At 40.0% G+C, this 20,298-nt stretch overlaps 2 protein-coding genes and 1 pseudogene across 2 annotated transcripts in view; 1 reads left to right on the plus strand and 2 right to left on the minus strand.

Annotated features, from left to right (window-relative positions):
• Positions 1-10,218: 10,218 nt before the first annotated feature.
• On the minus strand, positions 10,219-11,761 carry LOC124994734 (adiponectin receptor protein 1-like). Its single transcript, XM_047566993.1, has one exon. The coding sequence runs from the start codon at positions 11,408-11,410 to the stop codon at positions 10,925-10,927; it is 486 nt and encodes a 161-aa protein (XP_047422949.1). The 5' UTR covers positions 11,411-11,761; the 3' UTR covers positions 10,219-10,924.
• Positions 11,762-14,165: 2,404 nt separating this feature from the next.
• LOC124994248 (60S ribosomal protein L11-like) lies at positions 14,166-16,595 on the minus strand (annotated as a pseudogene).
• A 119-nt stretch (positions 16,596-16,714) lies between these two features.
• Positions 16,715-20,298, plus strand: part of Sdad1 (SDA1 domain containing 1) — a 33,038-nt gene continuing 29,454 nt past the window's right edge. The window contains exon 1 of the mRNA XM_047566536.1: positions 16,715-16,889. Coding sequence (XP_047422492.1) covers positions 16,800-16,889 — 90 coding nt within the window. The 5' untranslated portion in view covers positions 16,715-16,799. The remainder of the gene's footprint in view (positions 16,890-20,298) is intronic.

Consider the following 20,298-nt stretch of genomic DNA (forward strand, 5'->3'; position numbering starts at 1 on the left):
TTTGATTCCTATTGCTCCTAAACAATGTACCATGTGAACAGTGATTGTGTGGATGTTAGTAACCATTCTTTAGTTTGTATCTAGGTAAGGGTCATTTTGACCCACTTCCCCCTCTGTCAATGATCTCATGATGTTAATGTGTAATTTCGAATCATAGCAACAGACACTTATGATTAATGTGATTTTTGGTATAAGAGCCCGTACAACCCTGTGGTCGGGGCTGTTCTCCCAATAGCCATTTTTGGGGGCATTGTGTGAGACAGTCAGCCGTTCGGCTTAATAAAGACTCTCAAATTTGGACTTCTCAGTGGAGATCGGTCTGTTCTTAAGTTGCGCCCCATAACAAGAGCACCCCTGGGTTCAATTCCCAATAGCAAAAAAAAAAAAAAAAAAAAGACATGAAAACTCTTTAAAAGGGACTCTTTGGGGCCAGGAAAAAATAAAAAATAAAAAAACTTCCATGGAAAATATAATAACATGGCTTTATGACATCGTTGACTTGTAATTATATGGGTTCAATTTATTTACTAATCCTCAGGGGTAACACTATTCCAATGAGATTTAAAGCCAGGAAACCAAAAATGTCTTAACCCTTTCTATGTCCTGAAATTATATATCTTCAAATATTGTAAGGCCTCAAGTAGTTATGGAGGAAACCTAAACATCAGGTAAGTTATTTAAGAAGCTAGTGCTATCGTTTAGATAAGTGTTCCCAAAGGCCCATGTGTTAAAGGTTGCTCACCAGTTAGGTGAGGACTACTAGGAAGTTAGGATCCCATCCCTGTTCTCTTCCTCTTTCTCTCTCTCCCTCTCTTTTGCTTCCTAGCTGCCATGAGGAGACTAGGCCTCTTCTACTATATGCCCCTGCCATAATGAACTGACACCGAAGGCTCAAAGCAACAGCCATGGACTGAAAATTCTGAAATCATGAGCCAAAATAAATCTTTCCTTTTTTTTTAAGTTGATTGTCTCAGATATTCTGTCACAGTGACAAAAAGTTGGCTAACAGCTAGGAAGCCTGGGCTGGAGATATTATGCAATACAGAGTCTAAGGTAAAATCAGCCTGTATATTTGAGATACTTTTGAGGAGCCAAACCGGTGTGATTTGGAGCAGGTATCACCCAACTAAGGTGAACATTCTCATAAGGACATTAAGAGGCAACAGAATGCTAGGGAGAAAGCAAAGATTTTAAGATATCTGGTTTAGGATCAGAGGCCCACCATTGTATAGCTGTGTTATCTTGGTTCAAGTACATTCCAACTTCCCTGTGCATCAGTTTCTTCATTCAGGACTACTATGAGGAGAAAGTCCAGCAGAGATCTTGGTGCATAGAAAGTAGCAGACCCTCTCCGACCACTTAACTTTACCACACCTACTTTTAACACAAGGTGTCCCACATCTCATATACACAGAAATGTTTCCAGGTCTGAAAAAGTATGTTGGAGAAATGAAAACAGAGACCTTCCTGACCAGTTCTTGGTATCTACACTTTCTTTCTTTTTCTTTGTTCTTTTTTTTGCAATACAGGGATTGAACCCAGGTTCTCACACGTTAGAAAAGTGCCATACTTCTGAGCTACATCTCAGCACTTTTTTAAAAAAAATTTATTTTGAGATAGAGTCATGTAAAGCTGCTTAAGCTTGCCTCCAACTTGAGTTTTTCCTGCCTCAGACTCTGAAGTATCTGGGATTATAGGCATGTGCCACCCCGCCTGGTTTGTATTTACATTTTCATAATCCTAGTCCAGACCATGATTATCTTTTTCCTATTTTCCCTGCTGCCTCTTTTTCTCAAGTTTTCTCTTGCTTCCTCATCATCCATGACAGACAGAATGGTCCTTTTAAAGAATAATTCAGGGTCTGGGATTGTGGCTCTGTGGTAGAGCGCTCCCCCAGTACATGGGAGGCACTGGGTTCAATCCTCAGCACCACGTAAAAATAAATAAATAAAATAAAGGTATTATGTCCATCTACAACTAAAATATTTTTAAAAAAGAATAATTCAGAATCCCACCACCTTGCTTAAAATTCTGTAATTTAGAATTAAGTTGAAACATATCATGGCTACCAGCTGTCCCATCATATCAACTGAGCTCTGCCTGCTTCTCTGTCTATGCTCCTTCATTCTCTCCCTCACTCACAGAGCTTCAGCTTTACCTCCTTTCTGTCTCTACGGCACTCTGAATTCATTTCCTTCTTGAGTCTTTGTATGTGCTGTTTCCTGTTGTGCTGGGTTGTGCTGTGTCAACTTGGTTGGGTGGGGATCAGTCCCTACTTGGGAAGCACTTAATTTGTTCTTTTTACTTGATTGGCATATGCTTCACCCTATGCTTTCTTCTAGGCCTTTTCCAAATCAATCTCAACTATTATGACAGTCGCCTAAGCTTATGTTCATTTCTAGCTTCAGCTTTTCTTTTCTTTTCTTTTTTATTTTAATTTTTTATTGTAAACAAATGGGATACATGTTGTTTCTGTTTGTACATGGAGTAACAGCATACCATTTGCGTAGTCAAACATTTACATAGGGTAATGATGTTTGATTCATTCTGTTATTTTTCCCTTCCCCCACCCCTCCCACCCCTCTTTTCCCTCTATACAGTCCCTCCTTCCTCCATTCTTGCCCCCCTCCCACTCCCCATTATGTGTCATCATCCGCTTATCAGCGAGATCATTCGCCTTTTGGATTTTTGAGATTGGCTTATCTCACTTAGCATGATATTCTCCAATTTCATCCATTTGCCTGCAAATGCCATAATTTTGTTATTCTTTATTGCTGGGTGATATTCCATTGTATATATATACCACAGTTTCTTTATCCATTCATCAATTGAAGGACATCTAGATTGGTTCCACAGTCTGGCTATTGTGAATTGAGCAGCTGTGAACATTGATGTGGCTGTATCTCTGTAGTATGCTGATTTTAAGTCCTTTGTGTATAGGCCAAGGAGTGGGATAGCTGGGTCAAATGGTGGGTCCATTCCGAGTTTTCTAAGGAATCTCCACACTGCTTTCCAGAGTGGCTGCACTAATTTGCAGCCCCACCAGCAATGTATGAGTGTACCTTTTTCCCCACATCCTCTCCAATGCCTATTGTTGCTTGTATTCTTGATAATCACCATTCTAATTGGGGTGAGATGGGATCTTAGTGTAGTTTTGATTTGCATTTCTCTTATTACTAAAGATGGTGAACATTTTTTCATATGTTTGTTGATTGCTTATCGATCTTCTTCTGTGAAGTGTCTGTTCATATCCTTAGCCCATTTGTTGATTGGGTTATTTGTATTCTTGGTGTAGAGTTTTTTGAGTTCTTTATATATTCTGGAAATTAGTGCTCTATCTAAAGTTTGAGTGGCAAAGATATTCTCCCACTCTGTAGGCTCTCTCTTCACATTGCTGATAGTTCCTTTGCTGAGAGAAAGCTATTTAGTTTGAATCTATTCCAGTTATTGATTCTTGCTTTTATTTCTTGTACTATGGGAGTCCTGTTAAGGAAGTCTGATCCTAAGCCAACAAGGTGAAGATTTGGACCTACTTTTTCTTCTATAACAGCTTTTATTTTCTTGTCCTACTTCCTACCCCATCTAAGTGACACCTGCCCATACAAGATTCAAGTCCCACTTTTCCAAGTCCATCCTACAGTGCTCCTAGTCACACTGAAATCTGTGCCTGCCCTGTCCTAAAGACTTAAGAGTAGCTCTCTGATTAAAAAATTTGAATTATTTTCCTATACCAAGAAGTGATTTGTGCCATAACAGAGTTTAAACTTTAGAAAGATTGATAAAGGACTCAGATTTAATCTGTAAACTGTTGTTTAGAACTATATACTAGCAATCTCTCCAGCAATTAATTTGGAGAAATCTATTTGCTCCCCACCCATTCTGGGGATTGAACCCAGAGCCCAAGTTATGCTAAACAGTTCTGTACTATTGAGCTATACCCTCAACTCAGCAAGAGGGCTTTTGACCCTACATTTTAAGGGTCTGAGTAAATCATAAAGGAACAGTCTCATCTAATTCTGAAAAAGATTATGGACAGGGACAATTGATAAAAGATTAAAGGGAAAAGTTTTAAGTTATACATAATCATTTGCTTTCTTTAAAAGTTTTCTATATGTAAGCCAAGCATGGTGGTATACTCCTGTGATCCCAGCAACTCAGGAGGCTGAGGCAGGAGAATCACAAGTTTGAGGCCAGGCTCAGCAACTTAGCCCCTAAGCAACTTAAAGAGACCCTGTCTCAAAATGAAATATAAGTAGGGCTGGGGATGTGGCTCAGTGGTAAAGTGTCCCTGGTACCAAAAACAAAAACAAAACAGGTTTTCTGTATACACATAAAGAAATCATGCCCCTTAAATATAGTATACTGTTTCAAGTTGACTGTTTTAATAAAAAAATAAAATTTTTTTTTGCTTAAAAAGGCAGCAGGGGGTGGGGTGGGGACAATTGCTGGTATCACCATTTCTGAGATACTAGGTCTTCACCTTAGCCTTATGTAAACACCTTAGGACCAGTAGGGATAGCCAATCACCATAACCTTTCTTTAACCTTCAGAATAGACAAACTGAACCTCCTTGGGAAGGAGAAACTGTCAAGGGTCCAGGGGGTTCTGGGAGAGAAGGGGGAACTCAATTCAGGACCAGTTGTTCTGAATGCTTGATTAATTTCTTAAAAGAAATTATGGGAGCTGGGATTGTAGAACACTTGCCTAGCATGTGTGAGGAACTGGGTTTGATTCTCAGCACCACATGTAAATAAATGAATAAAATAAAGATCCAGGGGTGTGCGGAGCGCGCGCCCGGCTCGGAGGCGCACCTGTGAGGTGTCCCCGGAGGAGCGGCGGGTGGGCGCGCGGAGCCCGCAGCCTGGGGCGCTCGCAGCCCGCACTTGGACAGCATCCTCAGTCTTCTGTAACCCTGCAGCCACTGTGGGCCCGACTCTGCCTCCTCTTCTGGAATGTCTTGAGGGTTTCGATTCCTGTCATTGTGACCTGCAAATCCAAGAGACACATCCCTCTGAAAGAGAAGAGAACTGCTTCCTCAGGATCATAAAAGAAGACTGGCGCGCTACCCGTGTAGGGAATTCCCAGGAGCAAGACTCACCATACCTGAGACAAGGAGCCTGCTCACCATAGAGGCTTCCTGTCGGCTGTGCAGGAGCAGAATGACGAACTGACCTTCGCGGGGAGGCTGCAGGTGCCCATGACCAACAGTGCTCTCTCACCCTCGAAAACCAGGGGCACACCGTGCGGTCCTTTTCTAGACGTGGGGAGTACAAGATTACTTTATGAGAGGAAGATTCCAGGGGCATAAAGACACATGCACCTTGGCTACCCCTTGGAATGTTGACAACTCAGGATCTAAAGGAAAGTCTGTGTTAAAGAGTATGGAATTCATGTGGAAGTAAATGTCACTTTATAATCAGTAATAACGCTGAGTGAGGAACACTATGCAGGAAGAAACCTTCCATAGAAAGACAGGTAGGGAAAAGCTTAGGCTGACCTTAAACTTGCCCAATAGTGCAAGCCTGAGATAGACTGCCAAAATGGCCAAATAAGAGACTTTATGAAGTAGCAGTCCTGTGACTACAGTAGTTGTAAGGAAATTTTCTGCTCTAAATCACGATACCAAATAGGAAAGATAATCTACAAGTGCCCCATGTGTAGGGAATTTTTCTCTGAGAGAGCTGATCTCTTTGTGCATCAAAAAATCCACACGGCGGAGAAGCCCCACAAATGTGACAAGTGTGATAAGGGTTTCTTTCACATATCAGAACTCCACATTCACTGGCGAGACCACAGGGGAGAGAAGGTCTATAAATGTGATAATTGTGGTAAGGATTTTAGCACCACAACAAAACTTAATAGACATAAGAAAATCCACACAGTGGAGAAGCCCTATAAGTGTTATGAGTGTGGCAAAGCCTTCAATTGGAGCTCCCATCTTCAAATTCACATGAGAGTTCACACAGATATTAAAAACTCATGTGGAGGAACTCAAGGAATGTTTAGAAGACCAAAAATCCCCAATGACAAGAACAGAAAGCAACCCATGTTTACCCTCGTTTCTCTAGTCATTCCTGTCATGATTTCCCACACGCAGGCCTTTCGCTCAGGAAGTCTTTGGGGAAACTAGGGATCTTTGAAGCTCTGAAATGGGTGGTCAGGTTGGTGGTGTCTGTCAGCTGTCTAAGTTGGGAAATGAACTCAAGATAGTCGAGGAAATACTGTGTCCGAGCTTGGTTTTCCCTCCATGTTTGGATTAGTTCCTTCTGTTTGGCTGGAAGGGGTTTTTGCATAACTCAAACCTCAGTGCATAAAGGAGGTCTAACAGAAGCACAGGATCAGTGGGTGGGCCAGGAGACGAGAGCTGGCCTGGGAGATGAACTTAGTCCCAAGCTTCTGCTAAGCGTTTGCCGAGTTGCCTCGCAGGTCTTTCCTCCTTTTTGCAAAAGAGAGGGCTGGTTTAGTTTTCTGCTAAAGCCCCTTCCAGGCCTGAAGCCCACAACTGCGGTTTACTGTAGTGTCTTATCACTCTTCCATGTCACAGTAGCGTGGAGCATTAGAGAGAAGCCTAGACTTTTAGTTGATAGAGAGCCAGTTGAAATATCATTGATAGAATTTTAGTTTTTAGGAACAATTGGTTTGATTTCTAGTTTTATTACTATTAGGTATGTGAGCTTGGGCAAATCGCTTGATCTTTGAGTCTAGTTTCCTCACAAAATGAGGATATTAGGCTAAATGATTTCCGAGTTTCCAGCTAGTCCTAGAGTTCTATATTTCTACATAGTTGAATTATTTTATCATGCTGTTGCTGGGGAATATGACTAACACTTTTGAAGCTACTAATTTTATGTCAAGCTTTAAAGTCCATAATTGTTATCTTCAGAAAATATTATTTGACCTACAGTATGTCCAAATCAATTTAATAAAATCACTTTATAACAGGGTTCTGTGCTTGAAAAAAAAAATCCATCAACAGCTAAATGTATATATTTTAAAAAAGAAGTTATAGAGGCTGGAGTTGTGGCTCAATGGTAGAGTCCTTGCCTGGCATGTGTGAGGCCCTAGGTTTGATACTCAGCATCACATATAAGTAAATAAAATAAAAGATCCATTGACAACTAAAAAAAATATTTTAAAAAGAAAAAAGAAATTATGGATCTTTAAGCCCATCTCACCAAAACTCATGTTATTTGTATTATAGAAGAACAGATTTCTTCCTGATACTGTGTGTATAAGCATATATATATATATATATATATATAAGCATATATATATATATATATATATATAGGCAAACATGGCTTATAAGCAAAGAAAGAAAGAGGCAAATTACAGACATATGTTCTTTCCCTTTGTTGTACTTTGTTTTAACTTGTTTTCTGAAGAGACCCACAGATCCTTACATATCTTGCCTAAAATTAGAAAAATAATATTCACAGCCTACTATGTTTCTCATGAGATGAAAAAATTATACAGTGCTGTAGGAGGATTTGGGGCCCTTGGTGGTAATTTTATTAATAGTTTCCTATAACAATGAAAATTAGGAATACCCAAATGCAACCACATTAATAGTCCTTCCTTAGTCTAAAATTAATCTAGCAGTAATAGCAAAGCTTATAGAACAAGGAGGTAAACAGTGTTAGCTTCATCTGGCACCCCCAAGAAATCAGGTAGAAGGATAGGGCAAGACTTGGTTTCTGTTAATATGGGATTAAACTTCAGCAAAACGTGCAGTCATCTATCTACAAAGGGGCCAGTTATTGACTCCCTATTCATAAAATCATCACCTATTTTTAAAAATTAAGTAAAAAAGAGAAAACCAAAACGTTTTGACCCTTTAAAGTGTTAAGATAGACACAGACATTTAAAAAAAATCAGTGGTTTTGAGAAACATTTTGACTTTAAGAATTTGGATGTGGTGTATAAAACCAAAAAACAAAACAAAGTGAAAATCAAGCAAACAAGTCCCCCACACCCTCAAAAAAACAAAAAACAAAAAAACAAAAAATAGTGATGGAGGAACTAGACCTGGACCCCATAAAGCCTGAGTTACACAGAGGCTGTTCCAATAGTTTACACTGCCCACAGGGAAGAAAGAAATAGATGGCCTTGTGCAAAAACTCAAAGTAAATATGGAGGAGAGGGGAAGAGGGAGAAAAAAAAAGAACAATGAAAAATGAAATTAGCTTTGGAAAGGATTCAAGTTACTTCTGTCAGTTTCCTGTTTGCCTGTGGTCATTTGTTCAGTGGTATGATTTTCTTGTTAAAAAGAGCACGATCTCCCTCTGGTGGATGATCTAACAATTTTTTTAAACAATATCTTTTAAACAGGAGGGAATTAACACTTGCCTGGCTTTTCTGAACATACTCAATATTATTGGTTTCAAGAGAGGCAATAATTAGAATTCACATGTTAGTTTCTTACTGATTCTGAAGTAAATTTTGTCAGTGTATATCCAAGACATCTTAAGGTTTTGTTTTCTATCACATAATTGAAGCATTGGAATAGACTTTAGAGATTATCCATCTATTCATTCATTCCACAAATATTAACTGATTACCTACTGTGTGCCATACATTTCTCCAAGTGTTGAGGATAGAGGAGTGAACAAAACAGAAAGTCTTCATTAAACTCTTATTCTAGTGCATACAGGCAAAAAAAAGGTCTAAATTAGTAAATATATGATATGCAGAGGTTGGTAAGGGCTATGAAGAAAAAAGAAAGAGAGGAAGGGAGTGTTGGGTGGGAGGAGAGCTGGGAGATTAGGTTCATTGTCATTGAGAGACTTTAAAGAGTTGAGAAAACAAGACGTGTGGTGTTTCAGTTAGAGGAAACAGCAAGCACAAAGGCCCTGAAGCTTGAGAAATTCAAGGATGCTAGGAGTCTTTCTGAGCAAAGATGGCAAAAGAGAGAGTGATGGAAAAGGAACCTAGAGAGGTAATTTGAGATCAGATCATATAAACCCATTGTCTCACTGTGGGTTGCTATAACAAAGGACTGCAGACTGAGTGACTTAAACAACGAACATTTTCTGTCAGTTCTGTAGGCTGGGAACTGGCTATCTGTAAATCAAGAGAAGGATTTGCAGATAGCCAGTTTCTTGTATCTTCACGTGGCAGAGATCAGAGAGAGGAAGCAAGCACTGTCTCTTTCTATGAGGGCATTAATCCCAATCTGAGGGCTTCCGACTTATTTACCCTCTTGACCTAGTTACCTCTCAAAGGCCACACCTCTTAATACCATTCCATTGGGCCTAGGATTTCAACATATGAATTTGGGTGTGTGATAGGACATGCAGTCCATAAAAGCCTCTATGTCCCTGAAGAACTTCAGCATTTTCTGAGTTAGAAAGGAAATTGGAGGAGTTCCCTCACACATTTAAGGATCCCTAAGACTACAATGCATAAATGCCAAGGGAAGTAGAGATCAGTTAACCAAATATATTTCTAAGAGAAGAGGCCAAATATATCTAAGGTTACTGGTAAGATAAATAAAAAAATATTTAGCAATGTGAAGGTAATTGGTAATTTTTCAATTAATTTTTTTATTTGTTCTAATTTGTTGCACATGACAGTAGAATGTACTTATACATTTTGATAGATCATACAATGATCTATTATACATATTATACGATCACATCGGTCATAGAATCATATGAGTACATGGGCTAATAATGTCTGCTTCACTGTACTCTCATTCCTACCCCCATGCTCCCTCCCCTCACTTCACTCCCCTCTACCTAATATAAAGAAACTCTATTATTTCCTGTTCCCACCCCACTTATTGTGAATTAGTATCTGCATATCAGAGAAAACATTTGGTCTTTGGTTTTGGGGATTTGGCTTATTTTGCTTAGCATGATATTCTCCAGTTCCATCTATTTACCAGCAAATGACATAATTTCATTCTTGTTTAAAGCTGAGTAATAGTCCATCGTATACAGATATACCACATTTTCTTTATCCATTCATCTGTTGAAGGACACCTAGGTTGGTTCCATAGTTTAGCTACTGTGAATTGAGCTGCTATAAACATTGATGTGGCTGTGTCACTGTAGTATGTTGATTTTAAGTCCTTTGGGTATAAACCAAGGAGTGATATAACTGGATCAAATGGTGGTTCCATTCCAAGTTTTCTTTTTTTTTTTTTTTTTCTGCTGTACTTTCTTTTATTATCATCATAGTCTTTGCATCAAGATACATAGCAATGATAGGTTTCCTTTTAAAGCTTAGTATTAAATATTAAATATCTTTCCCCAGTTTAATTTTACATTACTCTGCCAAGAAAAAAAAAATTAAAACTCAAGTTATTTGAAGCCTGGACACACTTCCATGATTAGCCGGGCTATGTAAAAGTTGGTGTCTTTATTCTTCCTGCTATGTAAGCAGAACTAGGCCCTAGAAAGATGGGACCAGGTTATAATTGTTTTTGAAAAGTGTGCTACAAAAATGGATGGCCTGTTATAAGCCAGGTTACAAAGTGAGGACGGGGGTAAGGGAGGGACATTTTCTTTCAGGGAAAAAAAATTTTTTTTCTGAAGAGTCCCAGTTCATAATTTTTTTCTGAAAATGGTTGAAGGAAGGGGTAAAATCTCAAAATGAGCTTCAAAGTACTGTCTCTGTCAGGGACCAGTAGCTGTCTTGCTGAGGAGGGTGACTGCCGAGGAGAGGGATGATTATGTTGACCATCCCCACCCTCCCCAGCTAGGGGAATGGAAATGGAAAGTTTATTGCCCAGTGGCTGTGAAAGTGAGCTGAAGCTTAACTGGTACTGAATTCTCTAAGAGGTTTCTTCTAGAAACAGACAACTCAGACTCTTCCTCTCACTTCAGCAAAGAAGTTATTTTTAAAAGCACTTGGGAAATTCCTCCTTCACCTCAAGGTGGGAAGGCTCAGAGAAGGGAGTCATCAATACAGCCACCTTCTAGGCCATAACGGAATTCCTGAAGGTTGGAGACCCCATAGAAGTGGACAAAGGCTGCTGCCACCACCAGGACGTGGAAAATCTGATGGGACTGGAATTGGAAAAAGTTCGAGAGACTTTCTCTGAATGACAATAGACGGTGTGGAAAAGCCAGGAGAAGCTGAGGCAGAGCACTGCACCCATAAAGAACATGACAAAAACCACCTTCTCCTGAAGAGGGGCCATGAAGTACATATTTGGTCTAAGCATGGTCAAGATTCCCAAAAAGAGAAACAACATGAAACCAAGTAGATGGGTCCAGATGTTGCCAGTTTCTGTGTGTATGCGGAAGATGCTCTTGAAGCAAGCCCGAAAGGAGGGCATGGGTGGTCTGTGGCCATGTAGCAGATAGTCATTGTCCTTCAGCCAGTCAGGGAGTACATCGTACGGGATGACCCTCCAACGTCCCTCCCAAACCTTATACACGAACTCCTCCATCTTCTCCATGGCATGGTGGGCCTGCAGGGGAAGTGTCAGTACCCCAACCTCCTCCTCTTCTTCCTGGGGTACTGGGCATGTTTGCTCTTCTTCAGCCTTTTTTGGGTTGGCAATTACCCGTTTGTCCTTCTCTTCTAGCAGGGGTCCCAGTTCAGCCAGTTCCACCGAGTCAGTTTCCCTGTTATTAGCAGGTTCCCCATTGCCCTATGCCACCACAGATCCTTTGTGGGAAGACATCTGGCTGGTACCTCAGTACCCTGTAGCTTCAGCTTGGGAAAAGGCTGGGGTCTCTCAGCCCCAGGGGGCAGAGATCTCCCTGTGATGGCAAACACAGGGATGCTAGGCAGCTGGGGACGAGCAGCCCACCCGCACCGAGGTTGCGGATCTGGAGGCCGCCTCGCAGGCGGCGCGCAGTGGGAGGGGCCGGAAATGTTTACAACCCAGACCGCCTGGAAGCCGGGAGGCCCGGGGAGCCGGGGACCCTGGGGACCTCGGGGCAGGCTACTCCGCGGCGGTCCCTCCTCAGGCCTGGGCTGCTGAAGTACGCGCGCGCAGGACGAGCCCCCGCCCACCTGCCAGCCCCGAGGAAACTTACGGCCGGGGGGAGGGGGGCGGCGCAGGCTCTGCTGGGGGCCGCGGTCCCCCAGCTACATCCCGGCACTGGAGGCGGCCTGCGGCCGAGCGGCCCCCCCAAGTTTTCTGAGGAATCTCCATACTGCTTTCCATAATGGTTGTACCATTTTTCATTCCCACCAGCAATGTATGAGTGTACCTTTTCCCCCACATTCTCACTAACATTTGTTGTTCCTTGTATTCTTGATAATTGCCATTCTGAATGGAGTAAGATGAAATCTAAGAGTAGTTTTGATTTGCATTTTCTTTTTTTTTTTTTTTTTTTTTTTGCGGTGCTGGGGATCAAACCCAGGGCCTTGTGCTTGCAAGGCAAGCACGCTACCAACTGAGCTATCTCCCCAGCCCTTGATTTGCATTTTCTAATTGCTAGAGAAGTTGAACATTTTTTCGTATATTTGTTGATCAATTGTATATCTTCTTCTGCAAAGTGTCTGTTCAGTTCCTTAGACCATTTATTGATTGGGTTGGTTTTTTTTGGTATTAAGGTTTTTTTTTGTTGTTGTTTTTTTAGTTTAATTGGTGATTTTGATTTAAAAAAACAGCTGGAGGTGTATGTAGGTCAGTGGGAGAGTGCTTGCTTATCATGCACTAGGATCTGGATTTGATCCCCAGCACTGCGAAAAACAAAACAATACAATTTTAATGGAATGATAGAAGCAAAAGACTGGCAAGTTTCTTAAAAGTTGAATATAAACCTACCATATGATCCAGTCATCCCACTCCCAGGCATTTACCAAGAGAAGTGAAAATATGTCCACATACAGACTTGAACTTGAATGTTCATAACCCAAAACAGGAAACCTCCCAATATCCAACAACAGGAGGATGGATAAACAAATTGTTGTTTGTCTATATGATGGAATATTGCTCAGGAATAAAAGGAGAGCCAGGTGCAGTGATAATAATGTGTATAATTCCAGTTACTTGGGAGTCTCAGGCAGGATTCCAGGTACCAATCCAGTGTGAGCAACTTAACAAGACTTTCTCTCTAAATAATAAATAAGAAGGGTAGTATATATAGCTCAATAGCAGAGTGCCTGAGTTCAATCCCAAATACTATGAAAAAAAGAAGGAATGAAGTATTGGTACACATAACATAATGCATTTCAAAATAACAGCTCAGTGAAAGAAGCCTGACACAAACTAAAGTGATGCTAGAGTATATGTACTATGTGATTTGTATAAAATTCTAGCAAATGCAAACTTGCCCCTGGTGACAGAAAGCAGATACCTGTTTGTTTAAAAAACCTTTGGGAATGATTGATATAATCATTATCTTGACTATAATAATGGTCTCATGGGTGCATACATATGTAAAAACTCATCAAATTGTACAATTTGTGGGCAGTTTCCTATACATCAATTATTCATTTGTAAAACTGTAAAATAAATAGACAAACAGATAATTATAAAACAGAAAGAGGAGATGGAGAGAATGGTTATGGGGTACAGGAATATAGTTAGAAAGAATGTGCTATAGCACAATAGGATAACTATAGTTGATAATAATTAATTGATTATTCCTAGCAGCTAGTAGAGAAGAAATTTTTTTGGAAGATCTGAGGATTGAAACCAGGACTTTATGCATGCTAAGTAAGCACTCTAACACTGATCTACATCCCCAGCCCCAAATAGAGAAATTTGAATATTTCCAGCACAAAGAAATGATAATTTTCTGAGGTGATAGGTATGCCAGTTCCCTTGATCTAATGAGTAAACACTGGATATATGTTTGAAATGTCATACTATACCCCATAAATATGTAGGATTATTATGTCAATTAAAAATAAATATTTAAAATAAATAAATAAATATTAAAGAAACTAAGGCTGAAATCTCATAGAGAATCAGAGATGTTGGCTTTAGATAGGCTGAGGAATATTTCATTTTTTTGTGATGTGGATTCAAAAAAATCCATCATTCCAGATATTATTGCTTTGGATAAGGTTAAATGAATAAAGGAGGTATATTTAGCATCAATTTAAAAGTATTTTAATTTTCAAAAGGTCATATGGCAAGTATAATAAAACCATGAGGCTGGCATGCAAATTGACTTTGTTCAACACCCTCATGGAAGTATTTCCTAAGGAATGACCTTAAGTTCTTTTTTTAACATTTCACTGAAAATATTTTATTGACCTTTTGGACAGAAATGGGAATTTATTTGCCAGGAAGGATCGTACTTCTGTGGAAACCAGTGCATGGCCTCCACTTTGCTGATTCTATTGGGCCCCAGTGCAGCCTGTCCTGTGCTTCTTGTCTGTGATGCTGAAACCTGGTCTATCCAGCACCACACAGAAATCCAGACTATAGATATCAATGCTTGGATCATATTTGATGCCCAGATCGATGTGTTCCTGGATCTCAAAACCAAAGTTGCCAGTATGTGAAAAGTTATTTTTCCTTAATTCATACTCCTGTGCCTTTAGACACATCTCCAGGATATCTTCTGCCTTGGCCCCATAAACAGTGTAGTGAACAGCAATCTTTTCATTTCTCCTGTTGCCAAAGGATCTGACAGTGTATCTAGCTTTGGAAAACACAGGAGTCTGGCCTGTGAACTGCTCCAACACCTTGGCAGCCTGGTCAATCTGTCTTAATTCTCCCCAACACAGATGGTGTGGTAGAGCTTGTAGATGCAAAATTTCCTCATAGGGTTCTCCTTTTCGCTTTGATCCACTATGATGGAGAACAGGAAGACAGAGTAGAGCCCCTTAAGTTCTTAAGTTACACTAATAAACATATAGAGATCATTACCTCTTCCAATTGAATTTCTTTTTCCTGTATGCATCCCTTCATATAAACCCTCTATATATTCTTCAAGACATGTTAAATATAACAATCTTCACGAAATCCTTTTTTATTTCTCAAAACAAGACCTCTCCTTCTTCAAGGCTTTATTGTGCCCAGCCAAAAGACTTTACTTTTCAACTTCCCTTGTAAAATTGGCCAGATCACTAATTTCTGACCAATGAGATATATACAGAAGCATTATGTTGTTGAAACTTAAATTATACTAATAGCACCTAGCCTAGTGCCTGACATATAAATTGTGCTAAATAAAAGTTCGTGATGTGGTTTGAATGTTTTATTCATAAGTCACATTTTGGTAATGTAAAAATTCATACTACATAAACTCATGATTTTGACAATTTTTGAAATAATTTAAATATACTTTGTGTTGTGAATGCTTCTTTTTTCAATATAGATTAACCAAAAACTGTTAAATCTATGTTTTTTTTTTTTTTTTTTTATGGTAGTCGGATTGAACCCAGGGCTGAGCTATATCCCTAGTCCCACCTTTTAAAAACGTTTTTGAAACAGGGTCTCACTAAGTTGCCAGGTTATCCTCTAACTTATCTTACCATTCTTCTACCTCAGCCTCCTGTGTAGTGGGGTTTACAGGCAAGTACCACCATACCTGGCTATGGATGGTGTTTTAATAGAAGATTTATTGCTTACATTTATTTCATAATAACTTCTCAGGTATTAGATTCAACAATTAATAAAATAGCTATTCTACACAACCAATTGTCTTGTGCAGTGTTTTTTTGTTTGTTTGTTTGTTTGTACTCAGATATGATTAGACAATCGTCTTGTTTCAGATTCATTCTATTATAGTTACAGGTGACCTTGACTGAAGTTGGTGTTCTGTGAAACTGCTTAGGTTAAGCAAGAGAACACCCTGGTCTTGCAGTTAGGGTAGATGGGTTACGACCAAACAGGTTGTTTGCCCCTTTCTCCTCTAGTTATAACCAGGCTGCCTGGATTGAAATCCTGAGTTCCTTAACAATTCTGAACTTTGGCAGTCAACCTCCCTGAGCCTGTTCCCTTAACTGCAAAATGGAGATAAATAGTGCCTATTTTAAAGGGATGCTCTTAGGATTAAATGGGTTGCTATGAGAGAAGTCTTTGAACAGTGCCCGGCACAGGGTAGGTAATAGTATATTTTTGTATTAACAACACCCTGTCTCATTCAGCCAACCCATATTTACTTAGATATATTATGGGACTGTAGAAATTTATTCACTCTTTAAATTTCCAGCATCTGAATTTAAAACTCTGACTGAAGAATGTTTGCAGAAGTTATAATAGTGGTTGAAATTTAAAGACAGGTTAATCTTCATTTTTTAGTCAATCAGCATGCTCAGTAGTTCATTCATTACGTGTCCTTTTCCTTTGGATCACAATGAGTTGAAACACTCCAAACCAAAATAAAAACAAACAGTGACCAAAAGAACTATTTTACGTCTCTCTTTGCTCTTTTCCCCCTCTCCAAATCCAGCTACTGCTATCTGTATCAGCCCTTATGGTTTTCGGGTTTTTTTTTGTTTTGTTTTGTTTTGTTTTTTTCTTTCTTTCTTCTAGTTTCTAACATTGAATTATTAATCCTCATTTGTCTGGTTCATAAGATGTTCCGATGATGCTCACGTATGTGGGGGGAAAAAAGAAAAAGAAAAATCTTTACAATTCTGATCGTTTCAGAGACGTTTGTTTGGTCCTTAATAGTAGCGGTTGCCCAAGGGAAGTAAGAATCACCTGTCAAAACCCTACAAAGCATTTTCGCGGTACGAGTAAGTGTGGCACTCTGAGGCTCCCATAGCTCGCCTTCAGACGCGCTGTGGTGCCTCGCGCTTAGCCTCCCCGGGCTGCTTCCGGTGATACTCGGAAGCACGAGTTCAGGCCCCAGCTGCGACTGACTGGCTGCTGGCGGCTGCGTGAGCCGCCTTGGATCTGCTGCAGAGGAAGTCAGTCTACAGCCAACATGTCCAGCAGAAACAACAACAAGCTGCCCAACAACCTGCCCCAGTTGCAGAATCTGATCAAGCGGGACCCGCCGGCCTACATCGAGGAGGTGCGATTGGGGCAGTGTTAAACGTGTTCCCTCCATGTCAGCTGCGGTCTATGTCACCCTCCCTGAATGTAGGCACGGCAAACACTAGAGGCCTGGGCACGTTGGGTGGACAGGCCAGCGCTGGAGGCGCGGAGGAGCTGGGGTCCTGGCGCTGCGTGTGCTGTTAGGTTCGGGGTATCTGTGGGGGGAGAAAACGGCAAGGAACATGCCGTAGGGTTCGTTTTCCACCTGTTGGTAATGTGCTGTCCCTTTGGGTTTTCTACCTGAACCGTGGACCCCGCTACCACGAAACCACCCTTCATTTTATCTCAGTTTATCTGGCGACTTCACTGAGGTGGAGAGACAGAGGACCTGCCCCCATCTTCCATCTTCCATCAGGTTTCTCAGCTTCTTTTCAGAAACTCCTAACATGAATTAGTGGTAACACTTGATAAATCGTATATTGAAATGCTTTCGACTGATGTCAGCTCTGTGCCCTGAGCTGTGCCTGGAAGAAGTCGGGGAGTTCTCAAATGCTAGGGACAGATCAGGAGCTTAGTATACCTTGGTAAGCCAGGATTCAAACTCATTGGACCTGGATGAATTGTGAATATTTAAAGCTGTTGAGCTGAGGAAATGAAAGTGGTGATTATAATATACTATTAACTAATATAATTACACACATAAGATTTCGATTATGATTTGCAACCTATTTTAATGCATCTGTGTTGATTTCATTGAAATATTTTCTGAATTGAAAACTTAAGACTTAAAGGGGGAGAGCACTGTACAACCATTGACAATAAGTTGAAAGCCCATATAATTCTGTATTTAATAGTTGATTTCACAACTATTAAGTTTTGGTTCTGTTGTTGACCAATTGTGTAACCAAGAAAGGTTAATCAATGAACCTATGTGTATATTTTATAATGTGAGGAGATAATAACTGCCTCTTTTATTCATTTAAATATACATGCAAATCCACACATTGCCTCTGGTATGTGTCAATGTAATTCTAAACCTTAGGGATACAGTGTTAAACAAAGCAAATGAGAGCTTTCTTCCCTTGGTCTTACATTGTAGTGAAGGTAGACTTACAGTGGTAAGGATTGTGAAGAAAGTAAAACTGCAAAGGAATGTGTTAGAGGCTGCTGATTTTGATTCTATAAACAAATAAAGCTTTTCTGTAGTGGTGATATTGAACCAGTCAGGTCAAAAGCATCATAGACAGAAAACTTAGGAAGTTCGGAAGCTCTTGGTAAAAAAGAAGTGGAGAGGAAGAAAGTATGGCTAAAGTGTAATGAGCACAGAAGAGGACAGTGGGAAATACAGGGCTATTTAAACCATGGTGGACTGTATAGATTTTACACTTTGTGCTTTGGGGAGCCATTGAAGAGTTTTTAAGCAGGGAAGTTACATGATCTGATGTATATTTTTAAAAAGTACTCTGAAGGTTATGTATAGAATGATTGTAAAGGGGTAAGACTTGAACTAGGGTAACTTGTAATAGCTATTGGAATAGTGCCAATGGAATTATCAACAGAATTAGAACAGATTTGAATTAGTCTACATAGACATAGAACAAGTAGTACTTCCTTGCTTTCTTGTGGAGGGGATATAAAGGAGAGGGTAAAAGAAAGAACAAAGAATGATTCAGGTTTTTTTTTTTTTTTTTTTTTTTTTCCTGCACCCAATAGGTGATAGTGCCGCTTACTGAAGTTCATTCATTTGACAAATGTTATTGATTACTGGTTGTGTGCTAGGCATAGTGCTGGACACTGGGACTGTGGTAGTGAACTATACAAATAAAAATCCTATCCTCACTAGATTGCATTATAGTAGGAGGAAACATAAAATGGCAAAGAATGTTTAGTTTCGTAAATAATGGTAAGTGCTGTAAAAGAAAGTAAAATCGGAAAGTGCCCTCAAGTAACTACCTAAAGGGGTAAGGGAGAGCTGCGTATATATATTTAAAGGAGAAGCATTCTAGGCAGAAGGAATAGCAAATATAAAAATCCTGGGATAGGAATGTGCCTGGTAAGTTTGAAGAACCTAAAGGAGGCCATTATAGCTCTAAATGGGTAATGAGGAAGGGGAGAATAATTGGAGGTGAGTGGAGCTTAGTCTTCTAGAGCCTGACTGTTTTTAAGAACTTTAGATTTTGCTTTGAGTGAAATGGAAGCCTCTTGGGCAGAGGAATTCATGAACAGTCTTATATGAGATCGGGATTAATGTATCTTCTTTTGAGGATAGATTGTATTGTGGGAAGGCAAAGGTAGAAGCAGAGTCACAGTCAAGAAGCCATTGAAATTATCTACAGCAAAAAATGATGCTGACTTTGACCAGGATGGTAATAGTGGAGTAAGTGAGAAATGATCTCATAAGTGGACGATGCCCCAGGGAGTCCCAACATTTAGAGGCTAGTGAGTTGCTGAGAAACTAGCAAAAAGAACTGAAAAAAACTGCTCATGAAGTAGGAAAACCAGGTGTTGTACTGGAAGCCAAGTATCAAAGGTGTTCCCGCAATGAGTGAGAGACCAAGAAATGTGAGATCCTGATGAATCAAATAAGATAAAGACTTACAGTGTCATTAAATCTAGCAACATCAATGTCATTGGTTACCCTGATAGGAGCAGTTTGGGTGGAAGAATGAGTGCAGAAATCTGGTTAGAGTAGGTTTAAAGCCAAGTAAAGTATGATCCTTTTTATATGAAATGTCCAAAATAGGTGAATCCATAGAGACGAAAGTAGATTAGTGGTTGCCAGGATCTGAGGGTAAGGAGAATAGGAAATAACTGCTAATGCATAGGAGTTTTTTTTATGGTGAAAAGTTTTCTGGAATTAGATAGTTGTATGACCTTGTAAATATATTAAAAACTACTAAATGATGTATCCTAAAGGCTAACTCTATATACATGAATTGTATCTCATTTTTTAAAAAGGAAATCAATTAGATAAGTATGGACAATTCACTTTTGCATACTTTATTTTTATTTTGAGAAAGGTCTTGCTGATTTGCTTAGGGCCTCACTAAGTTCCTGAGTCTGGCTTTGAACTTGTGATCCTCCCACTGTAACCTTCTGAGCCCCCAGGATTACAGCTGTGTACCACTGTGTCCAGCCTGGACAATGTAGGAGTTTTTCTGAAAAGAAGAGAGGGGAGCCAGGTGTGGTGGCATATACCTGTAATCCCAGCTACTGAGGAGACTGGAGGGGAGCCAGGTGTGGTGGCATATACCTGTAATCCCAGTTACTGAGGAGTCTGAGGCAGGAGGATTGCAAGTTCAAGACCAACCTGGGAAACATAGCAAGACCCTGACTTGAAATAAAAAAATCAAAAGGGTTACGGGTATAACTCAGTGGGAAAACACCTCTGGGTCAATCCCCAGTACTGCAGGGGAAAAAAAAGGAGGATGGGGAGAGAGAAATGG

Source organism: Sciurus carolinensis, chromosome 10 (assembly GCF_902686445.1).
Source record: "Sciurus carolinensis chromosome 10, mSciCar1.2, whole genome shotgun sequence".
Classification (NCBI taxonomy): Eukaryota; Metazoa; Chordata; class Mammalia; order Rodentia; family Sciuridae; genus Sciurus; species Sciurus carolinensis.

What these genes read in the sequence shown, in the direction of transcription:
- LOC124994734 (XM_047566993.1), bottom strand. Translation starts at nt 11,410, where the DNA reads ATGGAGAAGATGGAGGAGTTCGTGTATAAGGTTTGGGAGGGACGTTGG.